Genomic DNA, 13,711 nt, shown 5'->3' on the forward strand with positions numbered 1-13,711 from the left:
ACACATACACAATCATAATGGCTTTATACACTCACCTAAAGGATTATTAGGAACACCATACTAATACTGTGTTTGACCCCCTTTCGCCTTCAGAACTGCCATAATTCTACGTGGCATTGATTCAACAAGGTGCTGAAAGCATTCTTTAGAAATATTGGCCCATATTGATAGGATAGCATCTTGCAGTTGATGGAGATTTGTGGGATGCACATCCAGGGCACGAAGCTCCCGTTCCACCACATCCCAAAGATGCTCTATTGGGTTGAGATCTGGTGACTGTGGGGGCCATTTTAGTACAGTGAACTCATTGTCATGTTCAAGAAACCAATTTAAAATGATCCGAGCTTTGTGACATGGTGCATTATCCTGCTGGAAGTAGCCATCAGAGGATGGGTACATGGTGGTCATAAAGGGATGGACATGGTCAGAAACAATACTCAGGTAGGCCGTGGCATTTAAACGATGCCCAATTGGCACTAAGGGGCCTAAAGTGTGCCAAGAAAACATCCCCCACACCATTACACCACCACCACCAGCCTGCACAGTGGTAACAAGGCATGATGGATCCATGTTCTCATTCTGTTTACGCCAAATTCTGACTCTACCATCTGAATGTCTCAACAGAAATCGAGAATCATCAGACCAGGCAACATTTTTCCAGTCTTCAACTGTCCAATATTGGTGAGCTTGTGCAAATTGTAGCCTCTTTTTCCTATTTGTAGTGGAGATGAGTGGTATCCGGTGGGGTCTTCTGCTGTTGTAGCCCATCCGCCTCAAGGTTGTGCGTGTTGTGGCTTCACAAATGCTTTGCTGCATACCTCGGTTGTAACGAGTGGTTATTTCAGTCAAAGTTGCTCTTCTATCAGCTTGAATCAGTCGGCCCATTCTCGTCTGACCTCTAGCATCAACAAGGCATTTTCGCCCACAGGACTGCCGCATGCTGGATGTTTTTCCCTTTTCACACCATTCTTTGTAAACCCTAGAAATGGTTGAGAGTGAAAATCCCAGTAACTGAGCAGATTGTGAAATACTCAGACCGGCCCGTCTGGCACCAACAACCATGCCACACTCAAAATTGCTTAAATCACCTTTTTTTCCCATTCTGACATTCAGTTTGGAGTTCAGGAGATTGTCTTGACCAGGACCACACCCCTAAATGCATTGAAATAACTGCCATGTGATTGGTTGATTAGATAATTGCATTAATGAGAAATTGAACAGGTGTTCCTACTAATCCTTTAGGTGAGTGTATATCAGGGTGTGTTTCTGTTTATGTGAATGCATTGTTAAAACGAATCTCAAAACTTTTTTTTTTTCAGGATTGCTTTTAATTGATTTTTATTTGTTGTTTATTTACTGTTTTTTTTCTTTTTTATGTTGTGCTTGTTTGTGTCGTGAAGCGCTTTGAGAAAGCAACTTTTAAAAGCTATTCAAAATAAATGTATTATTATTGTTGTTGAATTGGATATGGAAACAAGCAGATGATAGATATCATTACATTACCCTTGACCAGTGAGCTCTACGTTTGGTGGAGGTTTTTGCAGTTTACAGATCTCTTTACTGTCACATTTCTGCTCATCCAAGCCATATTCACAGTCATGATCTCCGTTGCATACCAGAGACTGGCTGATACATTTCCCTTAAAATAAAGAAATAAAAAGAGATTACTCTAATATCTTTTTTAATACTTTCAAATAGCAAAAAGGAAATAATCAAAATAATTACCGGACTGGCATCTGAACCGCTCTCCACAGCCCTCCCCTAGGGGACAGACCTGAGCCGATATACAGGATTGTGTGCGAGTTGAGCTCCCAGTACAAGGCTGACCACCAAACTGAGAGTAGACTGTAATGGAGCGGACCTGTGTCTGTAATGTCCCCAGAAAGTGCCTCTGACATGTCAGTATACAGATACTGCAAATGCATTTCAGCAAATGTGTTCAGTGTACTAGACAGCATGCAGTTTTTTAGTGTAAGATAAATGTGCACTGTTACAATGACACGTTAAAAAGGGTAAAAACAAAACACTCTAGTCCCACCTGTGTTTTGGAGCAACGACCGCAGGCTGACCAGCTTTCAGGGGACCAGGGTCCCCACTGGCAGTGCACAGGTGCAGACACAGACCTAATGGACCTCACTGACACTGCACTGATTCAGGAGCAAGCTCGGTGAAAGTATGTCATCAGAAACATCAAATATGTACAGTGGCCACAAAAAGTATTTGGATAATTTAACATTACATAACAAAATATCGAACTAAATGACACTGACGCTGCTTTCTCAATTGTTTTTGCAATGACTTTTAATTAAATATCTCATACCACAAGAAAAACAACAAACGGTGCTAATATACACACACAATGTGGTGTAATACTACAACAACAAAAAAATATTATAATCATAACCTTTATCTCCATACCAAAATTTCAGATGGCCAGACAGTGATTCATCTTTTATAAATCCTAAAAAAATATTAACATCTGTGATGTTGTGAGCACAGAGACTGTTGTTTAGACTGTAAGTATTTAAAATGTTTAAATTTTTAAAATGTTTGATGTTTAATATGAATAAATAGCGCTCATAAACGGCTGTCGATGGCATTCTCAAGTGAAACGATTTGAGGCTTGGACCCAGAAACGGCGTTCCTTACGACTCTTCAACTTCAAACCAATCAGCGCCAAGCCCCGCTCACTGTCTGTTAATTGGCATTTGTGAAATGTCCTCTATTATTATGAAGAAAATCTCTGGGAAAATCGTGCTTTGGAAATGCATGATTCGTCAAATGCGTCATTCGTAAATGCAGTATATTATTATGAAAAACGGCTTTTTGAAAAAGCACATTTAATAATGAAAAAAATCGATTTTTAAACATAATAGTGTGTGTGTGGAAGAGGTCATTGTGAAATATATTAAACAATAAATGTTGTTTTCATGTAATTTTACAAAATAAATAGATACATTTATTTATTTAATTAATAATTAATTAATTAAATTAATTAGATAATTATGAAATGTATTAAATATTTATTTAATTAATTATTTCATTATTTCAGAATAAACTGGTACATATAAGTGTTGATTTATTGAATTCATTATTTATTGAATTATTTCATTTTGAGTAATTTGGTCCTCCATACGTAGTCACTCAATGCTGATGTTGTTAACATTAACAATTTGAGAACAAAGTATAACAATAATAATAAATTGCCTGTTTTTTAATGCGATATGAGCTAAGCAATTGTTAGATTTAATCAATTTATTGTAATGCTTTTTTTCTCAGTTGGTCATAACAAGGCACACATGTTACTTATTTCTTCAGATGACATTTTGCGGGGGAAATTCTTATTTTGGTCATGTGGTGAATGAATGACAGCCACACATACTCCTCAAAACATTAGATTCATCCGCGCTGAGGAGCCGTGCTGATGCACAACCCACGTAAAGAGGATAATTCCGCAAATAACTGCAATTGCAGGTTTCAAACAGAGATGGTGACAAAGAGGCAGAATTTACGAAATGCAACTTTAAGATTTACAAACCAGTAAGAGCATTTCTCAAAACAATTTGAACAAAAAGCATCACACATTAGCCTGGTTAAAACCAGACCATTCTCAGTAGTAAATCTAAATTTGCCGGAAGTTGTCTGGGTTTTCCCAGGCTAATCACACATTGGATTACCTGCAAAAGCCTGTAACTTGCTGCAAATCCTTATTTCATCTCTCAAAAGTATTTATGTCATATCAGTGAACATTTCAGTGCCATCAGAATGACAAGTCCTTGTGTCATTGTTCAAGATAGTCAAAATGCTTAGTAATGTTGTCAATATAACAGTGTACTCTGTCAATATTTTCAGATGTAAACTATATGGCTACGATTTTGATGACAATGATTGAAAATGCATAAGATTGCACTTTATTAGTATGGAATATATACACGTTTTAATTTAATAAATATAAATAATAAATGCATAAACAATTTGCATGTATTCATTTGTTAGACACTTTTATCTGGATGGATGGATCAAAACAACTAAACTGAACTACATCAAATATTTTTTGCTGAAAAAGCAACAGAAAATAAAGTAGATTTGTTATAAAGGCAAAGATGTTTTCAGTTACTTACTGTGTAATTGCTGCTGATGACAACAGAGAGACAAGAAAGACTCCATGCAGGAACACACACTGAGAACAAAGTTAAATGGAGAAAAGTTTTCCTCCTAGTAATTTTGTGCTTTACACAAATGAGATACAGTTAAATAAAAATGCATTAAAATTAATATTGCATCATTTGCACCAGTATAAACTTAAAGCATCAGGCTTTAAAAATATGTTTTTAGTGGTCCATTAAAATGATGCAGGAATGTACCTGTTGAAAAATCAAGAGTGCTTACCTTCATTGCAATAATCTAAAGCAGAATGCACATTTCTCTCCAAACTGTTAGTCTTTACTGTGTGCAAGCAGCATTGGGAAACACTCCTAGTCTGTGTCTTATCTCGCTAAAACAAGCCACGAGCGGGAAATGATCATTTTTCTGCCAACGAATGCTTGTAACAACACAATCCTCATTTCACTGGAATGTAAGCGAGGCCTAGGAGGTAGAAAGACCACATAAATCTCTCTAATGACTCTAGAGGATTTATGGTGGATGCTGAGAATTAAACGGTCAGTTATGGATGTCCATTTGAGTAAATGGACTGATTAAATCATGTTCACTCAGGTAGCTGTCATGCTTCTAATGAGAATCAGACACCTACATTGGATTCTCTGTGTCAAGGTATACACAATAAACACTTGATGGAGACAAAGCGCCATTTCCCGCCCAATTCTACACTGCTAAGAAGCTGCAAATGTGGCGCATTTAATACATAGCCTCTGTTAGGTATTCAGATGTCTTGTTTAGCTACTGGAAAGGTCACTGTATTTAAAAGTCAAATCTCCTGATATATCTCCTAGGGAAATGACAGTGCTTTCCCAGCGCATAGATGCCTTGTGAATAATAATGCCTTATATTGTCTCTGGGCCAGGGGTTAATCGGCATGCTTTTCTGATCCTTAGACCTCAGGATCCACAGTTCCTCTGAGGATCTCATTTGCATAATTAAAAGGTAATTAATTTTCTCAGTGAGCCCCTCATCGGCAAGCTGTTATTAGCAACATGTTCGGCGGACATGTAATGCATCTTAAATTCATGTTAGAGTAATCCGGTTTCAGAGTCCTTTCCTGCATGTGTTCACACAGAAATATATGCATCCAACACTTCTTATTGTCGTTTGGTGACACCCAAAGTTAGAGACCAATTCATTTTTCGAGTTTAATTTCCTTTAAATTGAAAGTTTAACTGTCTTAGTACCACTTTTTGCTTTAATGACCGCATCACTCAAACTGCATAAACTTCACAAGTTTGTGTAAAACCTGATGATCATGTTCTCCAGCACGATCTGAGAAAATGCTTCTTGAGCATGAATGGAAGAACATCTGACCATCTGTACAAACCACATGGTAGTGGCGTTGAAATATTCATATTCATGTCATAAAGTATCTTTTTTTTCTATTTTAGGTTTCAGTAAAATTTTGAATCCCATTTCCAATGGGGTCTAAGACTTTTGGACACTGTTTAAATGTTTAGTTTGTTGTATGACATATGGACTTAGTACATGTAGAATAGGCTACTTTACCATTCAAAAGGTCAGTCATTTTTTTAGAAATAATATTTTTATTTAGCAAATTGCAATAAATTGATCGAAAGTGACAGTAAAATCATTTATAATGATCACCGAGAAGGGGCTCGCTGCAGCCTGCGGTGGATGTCCAACCCGGCCCACATCCAAGTGTGACGTCAGAGGCCAGGCCAATGCCGCCCTGCAGACGATTCTTAAGATTGTATTGGTCATATCAATCACAGTAGAGACTGCCTCTACACCAAACACTGATCCCTAAACCTACCCGTCACTGTAACAAATTAAGTACTGATTGCTTACACCAAACTCTTTTCCCTAAACCTACCCGTCACTGTAACGAATTAAGTACTGATTGCCTACACCAAACACTGATCTCTAAACCTACCCGTCACTGTAACAAATTAAGTACTGATTGCCTACACCAAACTCTTTTCCCTAAACCTACCCGTCACTGTAACGAATTAAGTACTGATTGCTTACACCAAACACTGATCTCTAAACCTACCCGTCACTGTAACGAATTAAGTACTGATTGCTTACACCAAACACTGATCTCTAAACCTACCCGTCACTGTAACGAATTAAGTACTGATTGCTTACACCAAACACTGATCTCTAAACCTACCCGTCACTGTAACTAATGAAATTAGCTGCAGGGCGGGATTTCTGACGTCACACTTGGATGTGGGCGGAGTTGGATATCCACTGCAGGCTGCAGCGAGCCCTACTTGGATTTTTCTGCACTTTGGACTTTGAACCCCTAACAAGCGAATAGTGTCCAGCCGAGGGCGCTGCGAGCTCGTGCAGCGCTGTCAGAATCAATCCGTGCATATATTAGAAAACTTAGCATTGTGCAGTTTATTTAGTAATTGTTTAAGGCCATTTAGCGATTTCAATCATCATAAAATAACATTGCCGGGTGGTAATTTCTTGTGCTCTTGGTGGCCCCCTGGTGGCCAAGGGGGCCCTCAGCAGCCGCTTGGTTCGCTTATGCCATGGGCCGGCTCTGTCTCACAGTGAAGGTTTGTAGTGTCTGGCGGTTTTGTGAAACAATATATTATACAGTATATAGCTGTATAGAGTTGCCTTTGGGTTATCTAACGCAATATGAATCGTAAATAGATGCGGTCAAACTAAGATGTGCTAACAGGCTAATATTGTTCAGCTGCCTGTCTGAAAGCACGCTGGCATTAGGGAAACTCTTATCCTGTGCCAGTGCCGCTTTCAGAATGGTCCCATGCTGCTCGTAATTACACTGTGGACTGTGAATGTGAGGTTTATGCCCAACCTTATTTGGCAAATTTCTAAATAGCATTTTTAATATCGCTGCTGGCAACTGTCAAACACAAACAGATTCAGTTGGCAGGAGAAAGAGCCAGTCAGAAAATGTCCAGTCTTAATCAGAAATGGAAACTGACTAATGATTATATCACGATTGCCTCCTACAACAGATTTTTATTTATGGCCAAAAGAAACATTTCTCTCTTTACTGTTATTTGACCTCTAGCACTTTAACTTAGAACTATTGCTGATTAAGTAACTGAATTACTGTCAAAAAAGCTTCCACCTGTCACAGAGGAATCAAACTAAATGACAAGCAGCTGTGAAAATAATCAGTGTCCATAAAAACTTATGAGTGGAAATGAAGACAAAGAAACATATGTGACTAATGAATATAAACTAAAAGTCCATGAAAATGAAACTAAGAACAACCCCCCTCGTGGAAGGCGTGACCTCACGGCGTGGAGAGGAGAAGGAGGAGGCTTAAGAGCAGGGGGCGAGGAGATTGCGAGGGGATGGTGACACGAGATGGTGAAGGGATGGTAGGACAACGAGACCCCAGCAGCAATGATGGCAGATTCCTGGCTAATGCAGACCCAGAGCTCAGCAGGGTTGAGCCATGGTGTTACAGGGCCGGCGACATCTGTGCGACGACCCACTGAGAAGAAGCTGATGGATCCCAGGGCACACACGGAGAACCGATGGACTTGAGCGACACAGCAGGCACTGGAGACCATCTGAGGTGGAGCCAGAGTGCCCGAGGACTGAGGCAGAGGTTGTGTAACTGAGGACAGAGGCGGAGGAGGAGGAAGAGGGAAGGAGTCAAGGAGGAACCCGCTGAAGCCGTAGGGGTGGAAAGACCGAGTGCAGCGGCAGGGACGTCGTTAGGCCTATTTTAGGGGGGCTGAAGCTACCCCAAAATGTTCCAAAGCCCCCCTTAATAATAATAAGAACAACAATATCAATTTGATTTATCAAAAACCGTATCCTCATTCATATTTAGACGCAACAAATGATATATATCCAGCTACAAAAAAATAGCCGAAAAGTCGGAAGTTGAACAGAAGTACAAAGAGTCGTTGTGCAATGAAGATGATGCACCGCATCTCGTTGCATTGGTGTGAACTGTGGCAGCTTTCAGAGCATTGCAGACCGGAGCGCTACTGCTAGTAATGGAGGATTCATCTCGTCTCGTCGTTACCACGGTTATAGGCCTAATCGTTAACGAAAATGAACGAAAAAACGAAAACTAGGTGGGTTGTCGTTAACTGAAATACAAATAAAAACGAGGCATTACAAAAAAACGATATCTAACCAAATCTGTAATATGTGTTTGGCAAAACTAACTAAAATAAAATTATAGATTAAATGTCCTTAGTTTTCGTCTTTATCAATGTCTTTCATAGAGCAAATAACGTTCAGCTGCATATCCTTTCCCTGCGTCTCTCACATACACTTACACTGCGTCTCTCACATACACTTTAGAAAGTTAAGTAGTCGCAAGTTTGAGGTAAAATGCACTTGGGTTGTCGATGTCAAAACACTATAAGCTGTGATTCAAATATTAAATAATGTCATGTCATTAGGCTATTGTATAGGGTAAATTTAGTATAGGGCGTGAAAATTGTACAGCTGTGGTATTTGTAGCCTATAGGTTTAGCTCAATTTAGGTTTAGCTGTATATTTGTATTTTAGCTCAAAAACGGGTTGAATACATGCGGTTCTGTGTAATTAACTAGCATTCTGTGGACAACTTATCTTATATAGAGAGGAATTAGATATAGTATGCTATTACTTTATCATACATTTACATGAGCAGACAGATAGCATTTAAGTCATTGCTTATAGTAACTCATCAGGAGCAAAGTCTGGCCTAAGTAAATTCCCCCATGCAGCTTTGATGTGTCTAAAAGCTAACATTACAGTAACTTTTCTTTAACAGAGTATAAATGGAAGAAGAGGATATGTCTGTCACGTTTTACTTGTTAACATATTGGTTTCCTGGCTGGTTGTTGACATAAGTGTAGATCTAGATGTGAGTGCAAAGATTTTGCAAACGCAAGTTACAAATACCCTGGGGGCTAAGCCCCCCCTGTCTTCAGATCCTAGTGACGTCCCTGTGCAGCGGAAGGCTCACAAGTCAGTAGTGGAAGTAGAGTGACAACTGACATGGGGAACCTGGTTAAGCCGCAAGGTCGAGGGTCTCTGGTGGAGCCGAAGGTGGGAGGAGCCAAGGCAAAGCTGACAGGTCGACGGGCCGAGGGGGAGCAAAGGGATCAGAGACCGGAGGCGGAGCCACAGAATCCTCTCGCACGGGCGAGGCTGGTGGTTGCATGGCCTGAGGCTTCACATTGCAGCAAGGCATTCCCAGGGAAGACGAAGGTTGCAAGCATCCAGCAGAGGCGGGGCTGGAGGACTGGCTGGTGGTGAAGGTGACAGAAGTAAACTTGATGTGATGATCATTACAGTAATTCCAATTCCCAACAGGTCCCAACAGTCTTACGGCTGTCTTGTAACAGCGATGATGAAGAACAAACAGATGTTTCACAGTCCATACAAATTTTAGTGCTGTCTTGAAACAGCAATGGTTCAGAACAGACAGATATTTCACAGTCCATACAAATTTCAGTGCTGTCTTGAAACAGCAATGATTCAGAACAGACAGATATTTCACAGTCCATACAAGTTTCAGTGCTGTCTTGAAACAGCGATGATGAGGAATAAACAGATAATATTGGGTGGGATAAGGTGGGAGGCAGTACCTCCTTATCCAGGTTAATAAACTCACTCAGATGCACTGGCTCCGGGGTGATGGTCGGCGCTGTTCCTTCCTCTTCGGGCTCTGGCTCACTTATCGGGCAGTCACTCTCCATCTGCAGGGGGCTATCGTGAAGTCTCTACGGTCAAGGGTGGTGGTGGGCCGGGCTCTGGGTCTGGCTGTAGTCTGGATTGGGTTTAGACGCACTCCAGACATCAAATGATGGCCTCCCTACAGTCTAGTCCCTAGGTGTCTGGGAGGTCTACTGGCTGGTGGTAGTTGGCCCCCGATCCAAAACAACAATTTAAGGGTCACGTTGAAGGGCATGATGATGGCGATACGACAGAACTATGCAGTGTAACTAAATAAATCAAGTCCCTTCTGGGCAATCACAGCAAATTTCGCTGCATAGTCCATTACTTTGGTTGGTTGTTCAGTCACAAAGATGAAGAGAACCCACGGGTTCCAATACAAAATGTCTTAATAATAAAGTAAAAAAAAACAAACAAAAAAACGCATTCAACTCTGTATTCAACTTATGAAAAAAGTGTAACTGACGTGACGTATGCCGTTGGACGTAGCATAAGCATTTTGAACTGCGAGAGGTGTTACACTTTCTTTGTAATTTGAATAAGGAAGGCTGTATGACAGAAGCTAGATATTTTACTTTATATTGTTTTAAATATGGATATTTTTCTTACACAAACCCATAGATTCACGTCAGAAGGCATTTAGTAACCATGCAGATTTCTTCTATAATGGAAGGATGCACTTTTTTGGGCTTCAAATTTTGGGCTGCCATTCACTGCCATTATAAAGCTTGGATTAGCCAGGACATTTTTTATATAATTCCGAATGTATTCATCTGAAAGAAGAATGTCATATACACCTAGGATGGCTTGAGGGTGAGTAAATCATGGGGTAATTTTCACTTTTGGGTGAACTATCCCTTTAAGTTAGTTCCCTGTCCGGTATTGTTTATGTTAACGTATGTTTGGGAATGCTTACGCTCCTGTTGTTCTCTCAGGTTAAATAAATAGCATTTTGATTTACTCCTGGTTCGTTCCTGAGCAACCCGTGACAATTAATCTATAGCAATCATAGATCTAAAATATAGATTATTGTAATATAATGTAATAATAATAATAATAATAATAATAATAACTCGCATCAGTGGTTCAGTGTGATGCATAAATCATATTGCTTGATTGAGACTATTCTTTGTTATTTCTGTTTTTTTTTTTAAATATTTTTTTATATTTTGAAATGGAAAACAACAATCATCCAAAAAAAAAAAAAAAAAACAACCTGTCAAAATGTAAATACAATTAATTTAATTTAAAAAAGGGGGCATCCCTCGGATCAGAAAACTAGCAAATAATAAAGGTTTTCTGGCTGTGAATCATTTAGAATTTTCAAGTTTGCTGATATTTCTTTAGAGGAGGGGGATTTTGATGGAGGATGTGTGGTTGAAGTTACAGTAGCAAACTGGTTAAATCACTTACAACACCTTTAAGCAGATTGTGCTGTATAACAACTCCAAACGTCTCCAAGTGATTTTAAGAAGGTCAGTTGCATACCCTGACACTGCTGAAGAGCAGCTGTGCTATAAATAAGAGAATCACAGTTACACCAACACTTCTTCGTTGCAGTTTGAAAAATACAATCAGCAGACTAACAGCTTCGACTAATAAGCTCACAATCAGAAAAGAGAGCATGCAGTTTTCCGCATAAGTGAAAGAGAGGTTTTTCACAGCTGCATAGTGCCATTGTCAAAACAAGCTGAGCGGACCTCTGCCAGCAATGAATAGCTGTAATTGAGAACGCATGTAATGAGGCCACGGACTCTGCTCTCTGCATCACAGAGAGAGAGAATTGGCAAACTGTACATCTCTGCAAATGTTACTTTTTCTATCGTTATTTATTCAAATTAGCTTCTCATCTGCATTTCAATAGATAGAACAATCATGGCTCATTCGGTGGGAGATATCATAGACCTAAAGCAAGAATTTCAACACATGCAATTTAACTGTTTTTAAACTAACATGTGATTGTAAATGAATTTAAGGCAACAACTCAATCTCATTGGAACACGTTACTATTTTATGTTTTGGCAAATTGGTGGCAAATCTAATTGAATTCGTACAATTTGGGTCCAAAATGTAAGATTTTTAGAAACAAAAACTTAACATGAAGGTCCACCCTTAAACTTAAACCTCAGTATGAAAAAATATATTGTACGAGCTTATGTGAATTTGCCACCACTTGTCAGAAAAAAATTATATTGTATTGAAGATACATACACTATGGCTGTGTCCGAAACCTGGAAAATTCTGCCTTTAGAGGACATATTTCAAGGTAGGAAGGCATCAAGGCACGTCTGAATGCAATGTTAACTTCACTTCCTGCCTCCTGAGATACCTTCATCTGATCGATTTTTGAAGGCAGCATGTATCCTTCACTGCCTTTGATATCCCACAATCCTGTGTGTTCCATTCTGTGACAGTTGAGCTGGGAAAAAAAGATTCTGTTCGAAAGTTGCGTTTGCTGGTCAGTTTGTGTGTAAATGTAAGATTATTTACCAACATTTTGCACTTCTGATGTCATTTCTAATGAGAAATTACTAATGTAGCAATACAATTTATGTTGAGTTCTCACAAAAAGCTCTCTCTATTTGCTGTAGTGTAGATCATTAAACTGTTACACTGCCTCAGAAGTCTGTCCGAAATTAGTTTCGTGAGGTGCCTTCATGCACAAACGCTGGCTTACAAGCCATTGTCTGATAAGGCCTAGGTTTTCGGACGCAGCCTATATTGCCAAAAGCATTGGGACACCCCTCCAAATCATTGAATTCTGATGTTCCAATCACTTCCATGGCAACATGTGTATAAAATTATGTTGTGGGGTCGTTTTTCAGGGGGTTGAGCTTGGCCCCTTAGTTCCAGTGAAAGGAACTCTTAATGCTTCAGCATACCAAGCATTTTGGACAATTTCATGCTCCCAACTTTGTGGGAACAGTTTGGGGATGGCCCCTTCCTGTTCCAACATGACTGCGCACCAATGCAAAAAGCAAGGTCCATAAAGAAATGGATGAGCGAGTTTGGTGTGGAGGAACTTGACTGGTCTGCACAGAGTCCTGACCTTAACCCAATAGAACACCTTTGGGATGAATTCGAGTGGAGACTGCGAGCCAGGCCTTCTCATCTAACATCAGTGCCTGACCTCAAATGTGCTTCTAGAAGAATTGTCAAAAATTCCCATAAACACACTTGTGGAAAGCCTTCCCATAAGAGTTGAAGCTGTTGTAGCTGCAAAGGATGGGCCAACTCCATACTAAACCCTACGGATTAAATACGATGCCATTAAAGTTCAGGTGCATGTAAAGGCAGGTGTCCCAAAACTTTTGGCAATATAGTGTACATAATGTTTTATGATTTTTTCAAGATACAATTTTTAACCAATATCATGACTGATTAATATATAAATATTATATATTTGAGGATTCACACCACATTTTATAACCTGTGGCCGGTTGCATAAACTGACTAGTCTTACATCAAAGTCATCAAACATTTTTTGATCCAAATCCACATTTTTTCATCACATTTTTTCTTCAAGACTGGTCATAACTTTTTTAAATCAGTTACAAAGGTAAAAGGTAGATTGAACTCATTTTAATCCGTAAGATTAGCCCTAAATAACTGTTGGTCATACTAGTTCTTAAAACACATGAAGTCTTAACTTAGCAGCTAAGTTTATGCAAATGGCCCCTGAACTAATCTTGGCTTGTCATAAAAAGTCACTTTATCGGAATTTAAGACTTATTGAGTCATGAGGGTCATCAAGGGTCCCCTCTATGACATCATTTCCTGTTTTATGCTTTTTTCCCCCCACTGCATGTCATAGTCATTGTATGCATGGATTACATTTTGTGTATTTTTGAATAAATTAATACAGTAGATCGAGTCAAAAAATTGTTATGACAAAGAAACACAC

General features: G+C 39.3%; 1 protein-coding gene across 1 annotated transcript in view; it reads right to left on the minus strand.

Annotated features, from left to right (window-relative positions):
* c7a (complement component 7a) overlaps window positions 1-4,520 on the minus strand; it is a 23,804-nt gene extending 19,284 nt beyond the window's left edge. Inside the window, exons 1-5 of the mRNA XM_079826510.1 lie at window positions 4,390-4,520; window positions 4,122-4,180; window positions 2,039-2,147; window positions 1,726-1,867; window positions 1,504-1,639 (exon numbers count right to left, since the gene is read on the minus strand). Of these exons, the coding sequence (XP_079682636.1) occupies window positions 1,504-1,639; window positions 1,726-1,867; window positions 2,039-2,147; window positions 4,122-4,180; window positions 4,390-4,395 (452 nt within the window). The 5' untranslated portion in view covers window positions 4,396-4,520. The remainder of the gene's footprint in view (window positions 1-1,503; window positions 1,640-1,725; window positions 1,868-2,038; window positions 2,148-4,121; window positions 4,181-4,389) is intronic.
* Between the last annotated feature and the right edge of the window lie 9,191 nt (window positions 4,521-13,711).

This window comes from Gobio gobio, assembly GCF_949357685.1.
Source record: "Gobio gobio genome assembly, chromosome: 10".
Taxonomy (NCBI): domain Eukaryota; kingdom Metazoa; phylum Chordata; class Actinopteri; order Cypriniformes; family Gobionidae; genus Gobio; species Gobio gobio.